General features: G+C 42.2%; 2 protein-coding genes across 2 annotated transcripts; one reads left to right on the top strand and one right to left on the bottom strand.

Moving 5' to 3' along the window:
* Positions 1-1,251: 1,251 nt before the first annotated feature.
* LOC311062942 (26S proteasome complex subunit SEM1-like) lies at positions 1,252-1,467 on the top strand (the record flags this gene model as incomplete). The annotated part of the gene is made up of 1 exon (XM_084082162.1): positions 1,252-1,467. The coding sequence occupies one exon, from the start codon at positions 1,252-1,254 to the stop codon at positions 1,465-1,467; it is 216 nt and encodes a 71-aa protein (XP_083938288.1).
* A 1,135-nt stretch (positions 1,468-2,602) lies between these two features.
* Positions 2,603-20,466, bottom strand: tmem214 (transmembrane protein 214). The gene is made up of 17 exons (XM_084082449.1): positions 20,084-20,466; positions 14,314-14,507; positions 13,529-13,679; positions 13,205-13,339; positions 12,839-12,921; positions 12,189-12,294; positions 11,363-11,444; positions 11,126-11,227; positions 10,340-10,481; positions 9,741-9,832; positions 9,266-9,314; positions 9,036-9,143; positions 8,028-8,145; positions 6,207-6,303; positions 4,975-5,143; positions 4,307-4,458; positions 2,603-4,156 (listed from the first exon to the last, which is right to left on the bottom strand). The coding sequence occupies exons 1-17, from the start codon at positions 20,286-20,288 to the stop codon at positions 4,030-4,032; spliced, it is 2,112 nt and encodes a 703-aa protein (XP_083938575.1). The 5' UTR covers positions 20,289-20,466; the 3' UTR covers positions 2,603-4,029.
* Positions 20,467-21,122: the final 656 nt, after the last annotated feature.

Raw genomic sequence — 21,122 nt, 5'->3', positions numbered from 1 at the left:
GCGGTTGGTCTGTACACAGGTTGTGGCCAGCGAGCAGGGTTGTCATCGCTGAAGAAGAGGTTGTCCTGGTGCTGAAGAGAAGTAACTTTGATGCAGCGCTGAGAGCTCACCCCAACATTCTGGTGGAATTCTATGCCCCATGGTGTGGTCACTGCAAAGTTCTGGCCCCGGAGTATGCCAAGGCGGCCAGCCTGCTGAGGGAAGAGGGTTCAGAGATCCGCCTGGGTAAGGTAGATGCCACCCAGGAAAAGGAGCTGGCCAGGGAATATGGAGTCAAGGGATATCCCACCATCATGTTCTTTAAGGGAGGAGAAAAGGGGTCACCCGAACGGTACTCTGCTAGGAGGAAGACTGGTGACATCATCGACTGGCTTAAGAACCAGGTCTGATCAGAGCACCTTTTCTGGCCGAATGGAGTGTTTGAAGAGTTGAAAATATCATTTGTTCAGAAATGCACTTATGACATGGACCGCTTTTTATCAGCTGTCTAATCACAGCTGTACACAAATGCAGAGCTGCTCGACCAAGCTGATGGTCCCTTAATACTCTGCTATCAGCCACCGAGTCACCCACACTGAACTATACCACCAGCAATGTGCGTCTGTTTTTTTTTTGGTCCAAATATGGGCATATGATGTCATAAAATATGATATCAATAGCCAAATATGGAGTTACACAGGCTCCTCACTTGGCCTCTAAGTACTCTGATAAATGTTCTGGTCTACAGGCTGCTACCTAAACATTGCCCTGCAGTGCAGGAGCAGTATTATTCATCGACACTTCCCAATGTCAAGTGAGGGATATCTCGTTTTGTGTTTTCTGTGGTAGCTTTTGCCCCAAATATGATGCAAACTTTTTCAACACTCATTTCTTTGCCCGATTTCATGTCTGGGATTTCCATGGCACACATGGAGACCTTTTGATAGCAATTGCTTAATATCATTGCACTGTTTGATCAGTTATTGAATTCTTCCCCTATACAGAGTTCCTTTAACCAGAGTTTCTCTCTCCATATTTGTAGAACAACCACTGGTCAGAAAGCTTGACGTACTTAGCAACAGTAACTAAGGGGCAGGGCTTAGTGTACGGTATAATACGTCATAGGTAATCGGTATCATATTTAAGGTCTGTGAAACCCAGACCTGCATCATTTCTCCATTGGTGAAATTGTTAATTAGATATCCATATATTCCTCAAGTGTTTGTTGGTAAGCTAGTTATTTGTGTCAGAAAAGAAGAAGAAAAGGCCAACATGACAGATAAGAAGCAGCCTGTAGATCTGGGATTAGAGGAGGACGATGAGTTTGATGAATTCCCAGTTGAGGATTGGACAGGGCTGGATGAAGACGAAGATGCCCACGTGTGGGAGGATAACTGGGACGATGACAATGTAGAGGATGACTTCTCAAGTCAACTCAGAGCGGAGCTGGAAAAACATGGTTACAAGATGGAGACAGGGTGCTCCTAGGACCTAGGGGCCCCTAAAACAGGCTGCAAGGGGGCAAGCCAATCTAGAAGTAGCCTAGAAGATGGTCTGTCTGTGCTGTGTCTGCAGCTAATCATGCAAAACAACCCACCCGCCAATCATTTCTCACATAATTTTGTGATTTTGAGGCTGGGTCTGACAGCTGGAAAAAACAGAGCCGGATCTATTGCTTCTGTTCCTACATTTGCTGGTCAAAATACCTGCAGGGGATGAACATAAACCAGGCAGCTGAAAGGTCACGAAGTACCTCCACTCTGCTTGGGACTTGATGACACCGGCCTCCACTGTTAGGAAAGTCACCGGGTCAAGCGACCTGTCACATTCCAGTAGAGGTTTTCATGGCTGCATTTGACGTACATCTGCTTCTGCTGCCCTTTCCGTTTGTTCTGTAGGTTAACACAGGGCAAAACATTTAAATCCTTTTTTTTGTGCCAATTGCAACAGGACTCTTTTCTTTTTATTACTGTGTGACCTCTGAAAGATGTAGCCGTCTGTGGCTGTCCAGAGCTAATCTCGCAAACCGCTGGACCGATCACTTACATTTATTGTGCAGACCATGGTCTTGCAGAATGCAGACTCCCACTAATGTTTTGTTCACAGGATACCTGTAAAGCGCCAATTTCCAATGACAGATTTGGTCTAGATTTCAATAAAGGAGAAATCAAGTTGTTGCAAATTAAAAAAATGTAATACACTTTTTCCTCTCACCTGACCGTTGGCCTATGCTACAGCCACGTGACACATGTGAGACACCAACACTGATCACCTCATTGACATTCATGCCTTAACCCTGACTTATTGCAGCACCTAGAATTAAAAATAATTAAACGCTTTATGGTAGTTAAGTGACATACTATATAGAGAAAAACATTAAACTATTTACATGAACACCATTTTTGTACTTTAAAAGTGTTGCAAATTTGTGTACAGGAACTTTAAGGTAGTGTATTATTCTGGACACCAGGTGGCGGTGGCGCACACTACGCTACTAAGGTTTCGAGGTAAGCTCTTTTGTCATAGATGTGTGGGTGGGTGAAACTCCAGACATATTGTGATCGATTAGGAGCGGCTTTGGTGTGCAACGATACTAGAATGACATGGATTCCGGGGCACTGAATGGGGTTGAATACTTTATTATAAATCATTTACATTACAATGTAACAAATTAACGATTTCTGTATCCATCCAAACATATCTCTTTTTAACCAGGAGGGGTCAGGAAATTAGCTGATCTGAAAGCTTTGCTCTGGCAGTCTGCCGTGTGGAGGAGGGGCCAAAAAGAACAAAACGGTCATACTGTGGCATACAGGTGGAGGTGGGCATGAGGTCCATTACTACCCCATCACCAAAACAAACATGCAGATCCATGCACACACATTTATACAGAGATCATATCTAGCCTTCAAGTATGAAGCCCAAATTAGCCAAAAAGAAGCAGCAGTAGTAGTCATCCACAGTATCAGTGCCCCTCTTCAGCTCAGCCTGGCTTCCAATTAAGAGGAGGAAGAGCAGAGATGAAGCGAGATCAGAAGAGGGGACTGGATGACATGTAGGGCAAGGTGGAGTCCTCTCCACTCACATTCTGAGACACCTCGACTGTCCTCTAACAGTGGCTGGCTGTCCAGCCACCGTTTTTGTTTATTTTCTCCCCCCCAACTCTCCATCTTCTGAGGGAGTCTATCAGGCCAGCGGATGTGACCCCCTCCTCCATACTTCAACATGTTTCTTCACTGCCTCATGAAGGCTTTGCATTGTTAATGGTCCGCTTTGGGGGGAGGGGTCCTTTAAGTGGCTTGATGGAGGCTTTGCACATACCTGACTCAAACACAAACAACCACACACATACAAACACACTGTATCCGATCAGTCTTTCTGGTCGGTTATGTTAAGCTGGAGGAGACGTAGCTCACCCTCAGTGTTATGCAGACCAAAAAAAAGGGTCTGCAGCTGCATTAAGTAGTCTGGGATATATTCTTAAGTCTTTATGCTGCCCTTCAGCATGTTTTCACAGAAATACATTTTGTTTTAATTATTCATAAATAAAAAATGCTTTATAAATCATCTATAAACCTAAGCGCTCTATAAATTCACATAAATCTATAACCCGGAATTTAAAGAGCACAGGTGAAATTTGCAGTAGAAAACTCAGAGAGAGAGAGAGAGAGAGAGAGAGAGAGGAGAGGAGAGAAGAGAGGGAGACAGACAGAGAGAGAGGACCTCCGTGTCCAACCCTGACAAAAATATGTTGGTAGAAAAAGAAAACAAATATAAAATGACAAGCGGATTGATAAAAGGTTTGCCCAAAAACAAGGAAAAAAAGACAGAGGTCCTTTGTTTTTGTTGCGAGTCTTGCTTATTTTGACTCAAGAACATCAGTGTCCCGTCGCGGCTTAGACGAAGGCAGCCTCAGATTGGGTCGGCGGGTGTGTGTGTGTGCGTGTGTGTATGGAACAGGAAGTGTGTATAAGAACGTGTGTGTGTGTGTGTGTGTGTGTGTGTGCGTGTGTGTACGTGTGAGAGCAATGAGCATCTGTACTCTTAGACTCATGCTGGTGTCCACAGCTCCTGTGCCCAGGTCTTGATGGCGACTGTGGTGTCTTGAAGGAGGTGCCACGTAGAGCTGGTGAAGTTCAAAGCGTGGTTCTGTAGACACGACACAGATACTTCCCCACTGCAATGGCATACACACACAGAGGTCACATGACCACATTCAGATATCAAAAGAGACGGATATACACAAAGACAGGGCAGATAAATCAGCATGTTGTGCTTGGCAACAAAATTATTTCTTATTTTTAGGCAATGTTTTGTGAGTACTGACTTGCAGGAGTCCTGTAGGCTGCTCCACGCCCGCTGTAGCAGTTCAGACGTGTATGCCAGGGCAGGCAGTATGTAGTTATCACGGAGGAGGATCAACAGCTCCTTCAGGTACTCTAGCACCTGCCACACACTGTCTGGAGTGTTGGTGTTCACCTGCGGGAGAGGTACGCAAACACACACACTCTTTAACAGACAATCTCGCCATTTAACAACTTCCATCCTGGCATCCCTATTTTGAGCATGTCATTATAGACTAACACTTTCAAAACATGTTAAACTTTTTTTCGAAAATAGTCGGTCTCCAAGTCACATTGCGACATGTTGTGAGCTTGCAGACCTGTTATTTTTGCCACACGACACCATCATACGACGAAGTATAAAATATACCCTATAATATAATATACCCGAAGGGTTCTATACGAGCTTGTAGATCTGCTATTTTCACTGAATGTTAGCCCCAGAATAGGGATGCTAGGGTTCAATTGGTTCCGTTGTTAAGTATGTACTGTAAATAAATAATATAGCACTTCTCACAGAGAGAGTTCACAAAGTGCTTTACATACAATATGGTTAAGGTGGACTTTTGCACCAATATGAGGTGGAGATTGGTGTGATATGGTTGTTTTTTGTTACATGCAAGCAAAATGCAACCTGTGCACACATCCTTACCCATTCTATGAACAGAGGTGTGTTTTCCCTGACCCAGAGGATGAGCTGGGTGCTTTGTTCGGAGACAAAGATGGCAGCGGCCTTGGTCTTTTCTAAACCCTGCTCCATAACCGGGCCCAGCACACGCACAGATTCAGAGTAGTAGTAAGGAGTGTTCGTCTCCAACCAGCTGTGAGGACAACACACACACACACTTAAAATGCTTTACTTGAATCTAGCATTTACAACAGAAATAGATAGAAACCTTTTTTTCTTTATGGATAGGACAGCAGGCTGGGGAGTGACATCCAGCAAAGGTCGTCGGGATCGGGACTCGAACCCGCGACTCGCTGTCAGGCTACATTGAGCTAGGTGCCAGAAAAGTACTCCTTACTCTTACAGGCAAAACTTAAAAGAAATCCAAAGAACTGCCTATTCTCACCAGACAAAAAGCCTTTGTTGTATTGACTAATGCATTGCAAATGAAGTTGCAATTTTGCTGCCTTGATCAGAGTTCATTTACTTTACTTGTGAGAAGTGGGATCAACTGAATAAGCAAATTCAAAACAATCATCTGCCACAATGAGAACAGATAGCCGAGTGGTTAAGGCACGTACCACATAGGCTGTGATGCGAGAATTGGTGCATGTCACTCACAGACTCTCTCCCCGTTTCCTGTCTCCCAATCTGGGAACCCATTGTCAAAGAAAAGGGAAAAACAGGGCCCTCTGCAGTTTTTTTGCCTTTGCATTTGACTCTGGGGGTAGCGCATAAATAGAACGTGGCCACAGGAAATAGGCCCGTTTGGTCGGCCCTCAGCCCTCCTCTTCCGGTGGTGCGCCTATGTTTTCATTCCCACTAACAGTATTTCTCCACGGAAGACTAACACCATTTCTCCCAAGGAACATGGATCATTTTGGTTATAAGCCCACTTGTTTCTATGATGGAAGAACACATTAAAATGTTACTAACTTTCCGTGGTTTTGTCAGCTCGGAGGACGCTATTGTTAAATGAATTTGGGTTTGTTTCCAGTGGGAAGCGAACGCACAGATGTAAATCCCACCCACTACATTTGATTGGATAAAGCGTGGCCTGCTTCTTGATCTGAAGGAACGCACACTTGTAGGCCAACATTCACACGTTCTGAACGGCCCTCCCGACAGATGCAGTAGCATAGCTCTGAATCTGTTCTTGAGAGATTACCCGTCTCCCTACACTATGAAGTGTATCCTCTGCAACAAAGCACACATACCTGAATCCTTGTTTGGAGTACAAGGTCACCTTGCTCCAGGCCTGCTGGGACACAGCTGTCACTCCTGAGCTGTGCAGATACCTGGCTGTGGTGGAATCTGGAACACACAACATGCACATGTCACTCAGCAATACACCAACCCTCCACAGAGTGCAAGACGACGTCACAGCACACAGAGGAAATCGTTTGATATTTCTTATGGCTTTTCTGCTTTATTGGCAAAGAGACAGCAAGACAAGCCCTTGGTGAAGGGTTACATGTCAAAATCTAGTCTGATCTATTCTGAGAATAACTAATATCCAACAAACATCCATGACTTACAAGCAAATGTCTTATCACAAAATGTGACAGGACAAATTATATGCCATCCCACTCATTATTTTGTGGATTTCTGAGAACCTAGTATGACTCGTTGCCACTAGTATTCTGTCTACAGGTAGATAGACCAGCAGCGGTCAGATAGACATCTAAAGATCTAAAGAGTTATATCCGGATACGGAAACGGTCGTGACTAAGTGGATGGCGCTAATTTTAAATGGAATGGAAACCAGGATTTTTACAGTGAAATCAGCATGAGTCATAACACCAGCAGTTTTGATTGACAGCAACAGGCATAATGGAGCGATTTCCGTGGAAAGCTAGCCCGATAGTGGATTCAATAAGGAACCCATATTTAATATCAATATGGTGCCAAATGTACCCTAGTTCTAATTCATTGGTGTCACTGTGTGCTCTGAGTGATATTAAAAAAAGTATTTAAACCCACCTAAACCTGCAAATACCTTGACTAGGTTCCACAGTGTTTTACAGTGTGTCTTTTCATAAATTTCATAAAGCATTTTTACTTGATTAAGAAAACAACATTTTTACTTGATACATTTTAGGTTGTTTTTGAGCGGTGTAGCCGCTCCTATAAGTGGGTTTGGGACCCATCCGTGGCGAAAGTCTTTCTTTCCGTCGCGAAAATGTGTCTTTCGCTGTACTGTGATTGGCTGATTGGCTGTGACGTACTGTGATTGGCTAGCGAGACGCATGACGAAATTAATAACTCATAAATAGCACCACTCACTTAAAAAAAAACATTTTTTTAAGTGAGCTTCCATCACTGTGATGACCACTGTTGGTTTTGAGCACCGAGCGTTGCAAATATACAAGTGTCACAGCAAAGGGTCTGAATACTTATCTTTGCAGGATAAGTATTCAGGATAATGATTGCTGTGATTGGCTAGCGAGACACATGATGAAATTGACTTAAAACTTCGCTCATAAATAGCACCGCTCACTTCACACTGGGTGTGATTTTTTAATGTCTGCAGAATATTAACTTTCAAGCCGCAGAATGAAGGATTGTTCTTCGCGGAATCAAGACTTTCTCTGCAGAATCCTGGGGGACAATCTAGAGCTAAATGTGTTACTGGTGTCTTGGCCAGGTCTCTGTAAATACACCCAATACATAGGAGTAATGTGTAATACACTCATGTTCAATACATAGGAGTTATGTGTAAATACACCCACGCTCAATAGGAGTAATGTGACTAATTAAAGGTTATATGAAACATCCGAGTGATCTGCGCATACAATTTAGATTTTATATTCCAATCAATAACTAAATGAATCTAGCCATAACCACATGAACCCCACGCTGGGCAAGACCTGGCCGATTGAGTGCATAAACGGAAGTACCGGAATTTGGCAAAGTACCGCCCAAGGAAATTACATTGATGCTTTGATGTCAAGCTCCCTGATACAAGCTCACGAGACGTGTTGTGAGCTTATAGATCCCATTGAGTAATACGATGAGCGAGAAGAACCCATACAGACCTGTAAAGGAGCCATGAGACCTGATGTCATGAGCAATGAAACCCGCGGCGAACACCAGCAGAGCCATGAGCAGCCTGGACCAGGGGAATCCTAGACCACGCATTTTCACCTGAAGATTCTTGAGAGAGAGAGGGGGGGAATTGATAAAAAGGTTCAATAACTGTACAATCCAATATTCAGTCACCCAACCATCTAAATACTCCGCATATTTACATTATATATTTGCAAGTCTTTGGCTAATTTTGTAGATGGAAAGTGGCTAATTCTGTAGATGGAAAGTGAAGACATTATGGGGGGAATTTTCATAACTAAGCATGGGTATCGGCTGGGTTAAATCTGCTACAAAAACGAAATTGCAATGTTATGTAAAGTACTCTATCAAGAGTAGAAGTTTGTTAAATGGGGGGGAAATTGGGGAAGAAAACTAAAGATTTTTAATATAAAACATAATTATGTAAAAAAGAAAGAGTAGAGGCACTTCTGTGGCCTACTGGCAGTGCGCACAAGAAATATGGTGCTGATTGGTCCTGCGATTTGTGAGATAATCTCCAGACACACAGACTAACAGACAGACTTACAGACCCTCTCATAGATGGGGTCTCAAAGTAAATTTACTTTCTTATTTTTTGCCATCAACTGAGGAGGCTGTGCCACTCTTGCCTAAGGCAGTGTTAGGACTGAATTTTGATTACACCATTTTTAATTTATGAAAAAAGCATGTACTGGCTTCCACATCTTGTGTTACCTAATACCTATTTAACTAAATTAATTATGGCCTCAGTTGTTCCCTCAGCTGATGCTGAGGGAACAATTGAGGTCAAAGAACAGTGAATTCTGCACCACGATGTATTGTATGTGATATGGATTTATTAATGAGGAAATATAATAATTAGGATTTGAACCAATTCCAAGTTTGACAATTTTATCAGATTTACATTTGCACCAGATTTTACGACAGAACTGACCCTACCCTAGTGGATATGGCCGTGTTTGTTTGTTGGGTCTTACTTGGCATAGGCTGTTGCACTCCTGGAGGTCCTGAGACTCTACAGTGTCTCTCATCTCCTCGTTGGTCACTCTGAATGACTGGATTGTTTCCTGAAGGTTCTTGCGCAACTAGAATATTCAAGGAAACACAGCACTCAAATACTGTACTTAAAAATCTAAACTAAGAACATTGCAAGTCCTTCATCTGCATTTGCCTTACAAAGCATCAGACCTCATAGCAGGGGTCGTACCTTTGGTGGTAAGACCTTCCAAGACTTAAGTAGATGGTTCAACAGTAGGCTGGAACAGAGAAGGGGAGATAAAGATGTGTAAGGATGTGGAAACCGAGCAACAGTTTGTTTTTTTGGTTCATATTCACTTCTTACTTCATATACAAATTCCTGAGGTGAAAGTGCAGATTGTGAAATCATAATTACACGTAACATACTCAGTAAAATCCTGAGTGTTCATTTAACTCTCTCAGAGTTAAATTAACCACTAAGGATTTAGTGTGTGCATGCTCTCCCCATTTGGACAAATAAAGGTAATACTATACTTTTTTCTTTTACGCCACAAACTACTTTTTTTATGGCTGACTGATATCTCAAACGTGAGTAAAATCATGCAAAGTTCAATCAGAGGATTTAAAACATAGTGAGGTAACTATGGAAATGGTATGAGAGAGCACTTAAATGGTCATGTGGATAAATGAATGCTATAGCCCACCTGGACTGTGGTAAGTGTTTGGTGTACAGCTGCCTCCACACTCCCAGACTCTGAACATCCACACACAGACACTCTGTCATACTGGTGAGCAGCTAGAAGAATGACAGAAAAAGAGGGATGGAGAGAGTGAGAGAGAGAAGGACAAACATAATTCTTCTTTTCCTTTTACACTGATGGCAGAAACACTAACTATGCCGTCAAAAATACTTTAATAGCTATAGCTAACACTATTTCGGTGATTCTAGCCACTTCCGTCTGTGTCGATGGCAGGCCCAGCCGTAACACTTTTAACACTTATGAAGGGGTGTGTGTATGCAGCGCATTGTGAGCTTGTAGATCGGCTATTTTCGCACGACACTGAGGCTTAAGTGATTAATCAGACTAATCGATTTAGTAGATTATAGAAAATCAATTTGAATTTGTTTTCGCATTGATTCGCTGCTATATACATACTGTACATACATACATATACAGTATATATAAACATGCTTCTCGACTATTTCATGAATTGTAAAGGTAATCAAATAATCGCTAATAAGATAATCGACAGTTACAGCCCCATAATGTACACAAGAACACAACGACTGACAGAATCTTACCTCTCTCTTCATGTCCTCAGGGCAGTGTGGGGTGGCTCTGGACAGGAAGGAGGGTAGGAAGGTGTGTAACATGCTCTCAGGCTTGGCCCCGAATGCTAGAACTTTCAGACGAGGGTACAGACGTCTTAGCTGCTCCTGGAGGCTACACACAAAACGAGAACGACTCATAATGCAGTATATTACCTGAAATGACCTTAAAAAACTGTATTCGAGCCGAACAAAAGTAGCACAATGGTAACATCACTAGGATGCCGGGTTCTATGTTCCCCGCTTACAACCCTAACGTAAACGGGGAACACAGAACCCGGGGAACATAGAACCCTGGGAACAAAGGGATGACCTATAGTTTAAACCTACTGTATGAACTATGCAAGTATGGTGTTCAAAGGCACCACAGGACATCCTGCGAGACTGAATGTCTCTGTGCACTGGAGTATACTATGTTGATATTTGGACTTCGAATTATTTTTTTCCTGACAGTTATCATGCGGGCAGACTGGGCACAGACTGGCACAGGCTACCATGCTAGCTATCTAGCTAGCATGCGTCTTCCTTGTGAAGCACCTTGGATAAATGTGCAATATAAATGCACCATTTACCATTTAGAGGGAAGGAGGAGGGGGTCAACGAAATATAGGATTTAAGTGGTAATGTGAGAAGCATCTAGAGCAGAAAAATGCTCCCATGTTCCATAACATGAGAAAGGCACTTCATCTTTAAGCCTAATTTTATCAAATGACTATCATGTCTCAGCGTGCATCAGCGTTTGCATTGGTTTACATTTACCTTGATGACAGCGCGTTCTTGGGCATAAAGGCGAAATCCAGCAGAGGGAAGAACTCCTTTGGTCCCATGATGCCAAATCCCTTCGTCAGGTTAGCATGAAGTCTTAAAAAAGCAAAACCCAAACTCAATATGGATACAGAATATCAGCCACATTTTCAAATCATTTTTAATTCAAACTATTTGTTCTTTTCACTGAACATTTTCACCTATAATGCTAAGTTTAACACAGACACTTACAAGAGAAGCCTTTCCAGATAGGAGATGGCATAAGATGACAGCGACTTCACTCCCAACACAGGCAGCATGATACCCAGCCAAACTGAAACAAGAAAAAGTATTTTGTCAGAACAAACCAAAGTCCTCCATGCCACTAGGTCAGTAGTTTCTGCATTTCAAATGAGAAGATGCTGTGCTGCTGTATGCCCATGCTTTTTCCTTTGCCCCACACTCCTGTTTTGCATGTTTATTCATCATTTAAATTATTCAGTGAAACACAAATGGAGTAAAGTTAGCAAAAATGCTGAATGAAAGCTAGCACTACCAGTGGGTGCAGGGTTAATGTGCGTAATAACAAGCAGGAGTTTCTTTAGCATAATGTTCAGTATTCACAAAGACTTCCCAATGCTTGGAGAGGAGATTTATCTTGAGTAGGAAACTTCACTTCAGTCCCCATAATTTAAGGCAAAATACTTTTCATTAACTTGTAGACAGAAATGGTTCCATAACTTCACCAAGGGCTCTTCAAAAGCAAGGGGAGTCCCTGCTGACATGTAGTAAAGTGATGGGGGAGCAGCTGTTTGGCTGTGTCAGGGGTGAATTTGGCACCCATTTCATTAGCCCCTTGACCCAGAACACCCACCAGGAGCACTTTCACCACAACGTGGTTGGGAAAGTGGAGGAGAGGGGAGCAATAAAGGCTAGCAGTAACAATATGTACAAACGCTAATATTTATATTCCTGTGTGTGAGAGAGACAGACAGACAGACAGACAGACAGACAGACAGAGCGATTGTACAAGAAGCCTGAATGAATTAAGGGATTTGTATGGTAATGTATGCATCACCTCGTAGTCCTTGGCTGAGGTCGTAAAATCCAGCCTGCCCCAGAGCCCACATAATGGTCAGACACTTTGCTGGACGATTCTGAACAGACCTCAACAACTCCAGATACTACAAGGGATGACAGGGGGAGGAGACAGGATTTCAAAGTGTTAGAGAGGTCACTGCAGATGGAAAAAACTATGGAAGTAGATAAGGCAAGCATTAGGACTGCTACTAACAAATATATTATGGATTCATCTTTCAATTTCTTTGATTATTCAATAAATCTACGTAATTATCTTACACCCCAAAAACGGATGGTATAGTAAATTAAGGTGATTAATTACTAGCAATCAAGCAAAATCACAATTTGATGAAGTATAAATAGCACAATTTATAAATGCTGACATGATACATCCCTAATCCCTAAACCTATTAATCGATGACAAAAATGTAAATGTTGAAAAATGTTCTGTTAGAATCTAATCAATTTGAATGATCATTTCGCTTCTAGTGAGTACAGACTTTGGTTGTGGGCTGAATATTCACATTACAATTTGTTGCTTTATAACATCACAGGCACAGATACTGGGAAGGCAGCAGTCAAGCGCAGTGGAGCAGGAGCTTCAAGTGCCCGATTCACATCAAAAAGCTACAACAAAACAAAACTCACCTCAGGAAGGCTTTGGGTGGCTATTTTGGGCTTGTCTTGTATGATTGCCTGAATACAAAGTCTGTAGCCATGCAGTGGCTCTCCTGCATAAAGATAAAATAAAAGGGATGTTTGTCTTTGTGAACGTTATGCTTATGTGATGTTACATATGTACATATTCACTGAGTCATTTTTGTTAATTTCTAGTGCCTCTCTGTGTTCATTACAGTGTACTGTTAGGAGTGGCAGAAATGTTTAAAGAGGTCATATCTGACCAAAGTCATGGACCACATTTGAACCCAATGCTTTTCGAGTACATGTTATGTACCTTAATGCCTGTGCACAAAGCCAATCATTTATACCCCAAATATAATCAATGCCATTAACCTGTTTGTCTGTCCAGCTCCCTGAGCATGGTGTACACACAGTGGTCAAAGAAGTCTGGCAGAGTGTCGCTGCATCGCCCAATGAGGCCCTTGATAACACTTCTTAGCTCTTTTCCTGTAAGGCAGTATGGGTAGTCTGGGAACAAAAGACAGAAGAATAAGATATATGATATTATTATATGAAACTGAGTAAGTGTTGACATGTATCTTATCTATCTCCCGGGTGTTACATGCACGTCGCAGGGACACACTAATTACACTAGTGTACAATGTCGATTTAAGGCGCTGTTGCAAAAACTAAAAACTAATACAAAACCTGGCTGACCATGAGCGTAGCTGCTGAGTGTGGGCTCGGGGTCTGGGGCATTCAGCTTGTTGTTGAGGTATCCTGCCAGGTCTTTAACCCACACCGACGGGTTTTCTGGGAACAACGCCTGACTGCGCACCAACTGTTGCTTCAGCTCCCCAACATCCAGCTAAGAGAGAACGACACCCAGGGCCACAGGGGAAAGGAAAAGATGAGACAGTAAGAGATGGTGAGGAAAAACAAAGCCATGTATTATGCAATGATGGCACTGTGATCCAGCATGTGATACTTTTCTGCCAAATTGCTCGCAGCATTATTGCTGTATGTGCGTCTTTTGTGAGTCTCTTGAGTGTGTCTGAGCATTTAAATCAACATGAAATGAAGATTTCCCACCTGCCTACCGTTTTTCACTCAGAAATACGTAACGATACGGAAGTTAGTACTCTTGAAAAGTTTCATCTTAAAAAATAAATGCCAAATGATTATTTTAGCCCAACGTATTTATACCTGACCTAACATCCTTCCAGTTGATCAGTTTCAACACACTATTTGTTTCATTGAGAAATGTTATGAATTAACCACATTTATTAGACATGATGGTGTAAATCAAATCAATCGGACACAAACAAAACGTAGCTGAAAACCCACATTCGACACGTTATTATGCCACTATTTATAGAAAGTGCAAGAAGAATGTTCAGCCGACCAACTCAGGGATTCTGTCAGCTGACATTTATTCTGACACATCAATGACCCAACCTTTACAAAAGGAGTCCTCAGCTATTCCTTTGAGAATTACTCACAGCTTTGAAGGCTTCCTCCAGGTTCTTGTGAGGTGTGGGGGCGTGTGTGCCGGGGGAGACAGTCTTCTTGGGCGGCTTGTTTGACAGGGGCTTCTTCTGTTGAGGCTCGGCAGGCGGCGGTACCTGCTCCTTGTTCTGCTTTTTTGCCATCTTCTCAAAGTTTTCGTACACCGTCTCTGACGTCTTCAGGGGTGCTGGAAAAACCAAACCAAACCAAACAAAATGAGGCAGTGGCAAAGAGATGTCTGCACAGGTCTATTGGCTTGTAGCAAGAGCACAAGAGCTTTTTTCAGCGTTTTGTCGGCTTCTATAATCAGTCTTTGTGATTTGCACCCCCCCACCCATGTCCTGAAAATTCATATTAACTCTGGCATTCCATGCCTCTCTCTCCTCCCCCTCTCTCTCTCCTGCCCTCCCATTATGGCTTTCGTAAATGTTGTTGCCCAAGATAACACGTCAACACTTAACTGTTCACTGTCTGTTACTGACTTTACACTACTTGACTTAACTATTCAGGCTGTTACACTACAGACTCGTGCATAGACTCTCACGCACTTGCACATTAACTACTAGGATGTACACTGAACTTTGACAGACTGTACTTCTATTCATTCATAGACTGTGGATAGATGTACATAGTCATCACTGTTGATATATATATACAGTATACATACATGATCATATTAATTCACTGTTGATAGCCCGTTAATAGACAATGCATATATCCACCTGTATATTCATTGTCATTGTTGATAAGTACACAAAAAGAAACGTCTTGATGATTATTTAAGATTAAGTAGGTTATTGGTTCTAAATGTCAGTTTCAATATATTGTGGATAAATTTCCCAGCCCTCTCACTTCATTCTCACTGCTGTTGCTGTTATGACAATTAAACTGCCCTCTGTGAATCAATAAAGGTTTATCTTATCTTTATCTATCTTTAAAAAAGGAAAACCGTTTAGCTCCACCAAATGACCAAAGGGAAATGTTAAGACTCTCCGTAGCAGACAGACTTAAAAGCTGCAATCCATAACTTTTTGTGAGAATCAAACATTTAAATCAGTCTGTATGATTGTGATAATAGTATGTTTACAACTAACAACACAACTGCGGTGGTTGGATGTGGTCTGGTCTCCCTGCTCTTCTATTGCGACATTTAGAGCCGGTGGTTGGATAGGGCCACTACTGTTTGACAAGTGGTATTGCATTAAATTAAAATGGAATGGTTTGCCTTCCCCAAATTCCAGTGCTTGTGTTGGGGGCCCAGGTTCAAATCCCGGGCAGACATGAAAGTTATGGATTACAGCTTTAACACTGTTCAGCAGGAATTGAGGAGGTCTCATGTACCAATACCTATGACGTCGCATGACTGCATGCCTGAACAGTGAACACTCAAGAGTCACTCCCCCAAACTTGAGTAGACGGTGACAGTGACTAGCAGTTGTCCGCTGGTCATTCTATACGTTGCTCAGAGGGCTAAAGCTATATCTGGGGAGCGTGAGTGTTGAAAACATAGTGTGGCATAGAAGGGTTCGTTGCACCACAGACTGACACCAACAAGACAACACATTGTGCGATCTAATTCAAGAATGGAACGTAAGAGATTTTAAAGCATTATCTCTATGGTTCTCCTAAATTGTCAAGCAATCTCTGTCCATAGTCATACCATTTCAATTTTGTCCCATTCAAAGATTTTGCCTGTCAACATTTATGAGTGATAGAGGAAAGTGAGGTTGTCGACTAGGCTTTAGCAGTTAGCTTAATGTATATGCACACGACTGTGTCACCCGCCTAAATAACCTATTTTCAAATCGAACCTTGAAGCGATCATACAACAAGTAAATACCTCAATGTGTCCTGCAGTGTGGTCTCAGAGACAGAAGAACATAGCATGCTGTAGTGTGATGGTGCATGGCAATTGAGGATGAGGCATGTTGTGCAACACACTGGTCAGGTTCTCTATGTTCACATAGCAACAATGTCTTTACAGCAAGGTAGGACCGTGGTTCACCTTGAGATTTTGAGTCTCCATCCCAGACACAGCATATTCATCAGAATACACACACTGACACATTTTAAGTGGTTTGTCCTCTGTCCTGTATTTAGCCCATTTAGTTTAGCCATGGTAAAATGCCAGCACTTTGCACATTATATATTTAGTGGTCAGACCTATAAAGTTAAAATAGCATCATATCAAAAGGTGTTAGCAGGAGCGATAAGTAGATTGCTATAACTTCCAGAAATGTATCTGCTGTCTGTCATTCTCACTATACAAGGTTAAAATGTTCAAGGAGGTGACCTGCTGGGAAATATAAAAATTCTTACAATGGAGTGGAGAGGTGGGAAGCTTGGGTTTGTCCTGTTGGCATTGTGGTGATGGACTGCTGTGTGTGTGTGACGTGTGTGTATGTGTAATTTGAGTAGGTGTTCAGTGTTCACCCAATGTGGCCCCCCAGCAAAGTGGCCTGGTATGGATTCTGACACTAGCAGAAGAACACCTGGTAGAATTATGGCACACATTTATAGACACAAACAGACAAACGTCCCTCATCATCATGTAGGAAAGTAAGAACCAAGCCAATGCTTCATCCTCTACCAATTGCCTGTTTTGCATCAGTCAGATGCAGGCCTGGTGCTAGCCACGCGTGCGCGATGTTTTTAAAATGATTTATTTTTACCGACAGCAGCTGAAGACCTTGTCATGTCTATCTGTCTATCAGTCACTCCTGGTACACACAACATCACTGACCACTTTCTTAACATGCTGAGGAAGGCTTGATGCCGAAACGCTATTAATTAAAAAGTACCAGAAGGTTATTTTTTTTAACTGGCAGTCTTGACAGAGGGGGCGAGATGGTCCAGTTGAGGGGGCGTCACCCCGTCACACCCCCCCAGCCGTAACGTTGGGCCTGGTCAGATGTTTTCAAAACATCTGACCAACACAAACTTTCCATCAGTCAAGAGATTCTCACTCGTTTTTCTATTATAAATAATAGGCTAATCCGCACAAAGCTTTAAAAGCTCTGACAGCTCCAACAATAACAATCCATGAGAAATGTTTACTACTTGTACTTGCAGTTTGACAGAAAGAACAGGTTTCCTTAGGAGGGTGACAGATCAACAACATGCTGCCATGAGTTGGTTCAGTAGACACAGCCAGTGTGTCCATTATCTTTTACAGTGCATGTCTTTCACAGTGGCTTCTTTGCAGTCAAAACTGGTGGCAGATTCTTTATTTTATATTCTTCAATCAGACATTACTATGATTATTATTGATGATTTCCCTGACTGATGTTTTTTCACTTTTAAAGTTTAATAAACACACAGGCTAAGACCTGCGCCTCCCAAAATATTTTTTGTGTGTGTGGTTAATATATTTCCTGAAACATACATGTGAAAATTCTAGTTGTAACTTGTAGCTTAAATGTATTGCATGAAAACGACAGCTTGAACTCCTTGCTGTGTCCTTAAGCTTCCAGACTATCACACGTAACTGTGCTCCCCTATTGCCAAAAGTCACATAGACTTTGCACCAACTGATTATCTGATAAAGGTGGTGCACAAACAAGTAATAATCATGAATTAGCCTTTTCCCAGTTAATTATCTAGCTACGCCCTTTGACACAGTACTATAGCTAGCAGTCTACACAGGAGTGTGGAGTACACTTCCTGATTTCTCTTACCAGTGAACACATTCTTGACTTGATTCCCATTTGAATATAGAGGATGTGTCAGCAAAAGACCCCAAGTCACCCCATTATCATGTCCGCAAGTCACCCCATTATCATGTCCGCAAGTCACCCCATTATCATGTCTGCCTCCCACTTGCCCGCTGCTGCCACTGAGCTGTTACAATTATTATAAGTCATTTGTCAAAACCAAAGAGGGAGAGATGAGTGAGTGACTATAACTTTTCCTACTAGCCTAAATGTATTTTATATCTAGCAAAGCTGTGAAATGTTTCTGCCTCTTGGCCAGTTTGCACTTGTACATTTAAGAGAATGTTGTCTCAATGTGATCTGTGATCTGTGGTCTCTTTCTCTGCAACAACTGTGACAGCTGTCATTGTGTGTTTCTACGAAAATAGGATACAGAGCTGAAATTCTGAAGTTTATGGAGTTCAATGTACCACCCAGTCCCACTACAACTACAGTGATAATACACAATATGAGTGGAGCTGGACTAAAACTGGCTACAGTGATAGCTTCTGTGACATCTAAAGGTTATTTCTAACTGTGATGACGTTTCATTTGTTGACACATTGCTAGCAAACGCCACATGCTAACTGACTAGCTAATAGCTAGGTACTTACTGGCACTTCTTGCGGGGGGGAGGGGGGCGTTGCGACATGACACTATCTAAACGTTATCTTTATTCAATTATAGTTTCAATTTAAATACTGTATTACAAAGTTACGCTGTAGTAACCATTCAGACAACCGTAGGTGAACCATAGAGTTGAAAATAAGGTGAACCAGACCAGTTCACCAACCGTAACAAGAAGACTCGCCCCAAAACACGCTGACCCCAATTTCTTTCCGGGGACCGCTCGCTGCCAGCGGGGGAAATACATATGGTTGGTTAGAATTTAGATCAGGGGTCTTCAACAGGGGGTCCTCACTCCTCAGAGTTGCTACAGGGGGTCCGCCAAATCTCTGTGTGATAGGATCATTGTTTTTTACATTAACCACTTGAACCCTATCCCTATTCTAATAACAACTTTAGCCGAAAATGACTGATCTACAAGCTCACAGTGAGCTGCGCCGTTGAAATAGATTGTATTTTTGGCAAAGAGGGGGGAAAAAGAGCAGACCAAGTACAGAGTGGAAGTTAAGTATTGACGGTTTACGTCGTTAAATGTCTGAAAATACACATTAACATGAATCCAACATCTAGGAAAAGCTTTAATCTGCAACACAATTTTATGTAATATATAGAAGTGGGGGTCCCTGCTTTATCCCTCTGTTAGTTAGGGGGTCCTTGGGCTGAAAAGGTTGAAGACCCCTGATTTAGATAATAATGACTGAGAATAAGATTAGAAATACATTTAGCACTGGGGCATAGTTTTACTGAGGTTAGAATAAGGTTAGCTTTTTTTTTTACATAGTTTACGTGAGGTTACAATTCAATTCAATTCAATTCAAAGGGCTTTATTGGCATGAGAAAACATACGTTTACATTGCCAAAGCAAAAAGCACAATACAACAATACAGCAACACGAATTACGACGAATACCTGGTGGTGGCGACCGTTCCGAGGTCGCCGGATTTGCCCCGGGGCGACTGTGTCTTGGGGCGAGCGTTTTGGTATTCCATCAAGCTAACATACAAGAGCGACGAGGCTAACCGGGGCCAATATATTTTTATACTTCATCGCGCGATACAAAACGACGTGTTTTCTAATTAAAGTGTCGACACAAGCAGCGTTAAAGTTAGTTTCTGTTGATAATGACGTCGTTTGTGTCGAGCGACAAAGTTGACCGTTAAAAAAAAAAAAAGAAGCTTGCTCCCAGCGTTGATGCTAAAGCAACGTCAAACATTCCCAGGGCCAGTTGTAATTCATCCATTCCTAACTCAAGAGTATACAAATGTAATCAAATGGACCATGAAATGGTCCATTTGATTACATTTGTATACTCTTGAGTTAAACGATTTATCATGATTATTATGTCTCCTTTTCGTGTTTTAATGGATGAAGCCAAGAACGTACAGGGACAGGGTCGACGGGGGGCCGATCAGTGAGGGCTTGCCATGCACATTAGCCTACTTACGTCGGGACAGTAGGTTAGACTCGGTCAAGGCTTTCCTTCCTCCCCCACCGCTGCCACCGGACCTCTTCTCCCCCGACGGGGCTTTTCCTCCTCCAGAGTTACTGCTGCTCGGCTTCTTGTTGCCCTTCTTCACCACCTCCCACTTGCCCGTCGCCGTCGCTGCTGCCGCCGTTGCCGAGCCGTTACTATTGTTATTCGAAGCCATTTTTGATAGGGTTTTTTTTAAGCCAAAAAGGGGAATGAATGATGACTGACTTCTTCTTCCTCCTCCTCCAGCCTACAGTGCTGTGTGTGTGTGTGTGTGTGTGTGTGTGTGGGGTGGGTGATCGTTACGGTGCGTGCGTGGTAGTGATGGTTTAAAAAGCCGGCCGTCCCCGTGCCACGTCTCCTTGTCGGCTTGACGTCACTCACCACCACCCTGTGATGATGATGATGCTGCGCCGTTAGGTTCCTTGTTTTATATAGGCTAACATTTGGCATTTTATTACAATAATTGAAAAGTGTTTAAACTGCGTCATTATGACGAATTATTTGGTGATCTATCTGGCTAATATCCCTCATTGTTTTTAAATGCTGTCTTTTTATATTTTTAACTTTGTATATTATTTTTCTTAATTTCTTTCCGTATCATCATTATTTGTTTCAGTTTGAATTGATAGTTTAATAGGATGTGGAAACTTTTCTCAAGCACAGTTGGACCAGACAAACTTCACATTGTTTTGAATTGAATTAACATCTTTATTGACATTGCCCATATGTAAAAGTGTGTGTGTGTGTGTGTGTGTGTGTGTGTGTGTGTGTGTGTGTGTGTGTGTGTGTGTGTGTGTGTGTATAGAAAATACAATAAAATAACAGGCAATACAAAAACACAAGACAAATTTAGTTAAATACAAAAACAGCTAAAAATACAATAATAATATGGGGAATCTGCTGCAACTATGACTAAAATATAGTTGTAATTAGGTGCAGCAGATATTCACCCAGCTCTTTAGAGAGGACTAAATGTTAAAGGTTACAATAGAGCTAACATACTTAAGGT

This window comes from Gymnoscopelus microlampas (assembly GCF_963454915.1).
Source record: "Gymnoscopelus microlampas genome assembly, chromosome: 16".
Taxonomy (NCBI): Eukaryota; Metazoa; Chordata; class Actinopteri; order Myctophiformes; family Myctophidae; genus Gymnoscopelus; species Gymnoscopelus microlampas.
This window is presented reverse-complemented; position numbering and strand designations above follow the sequence as displayed.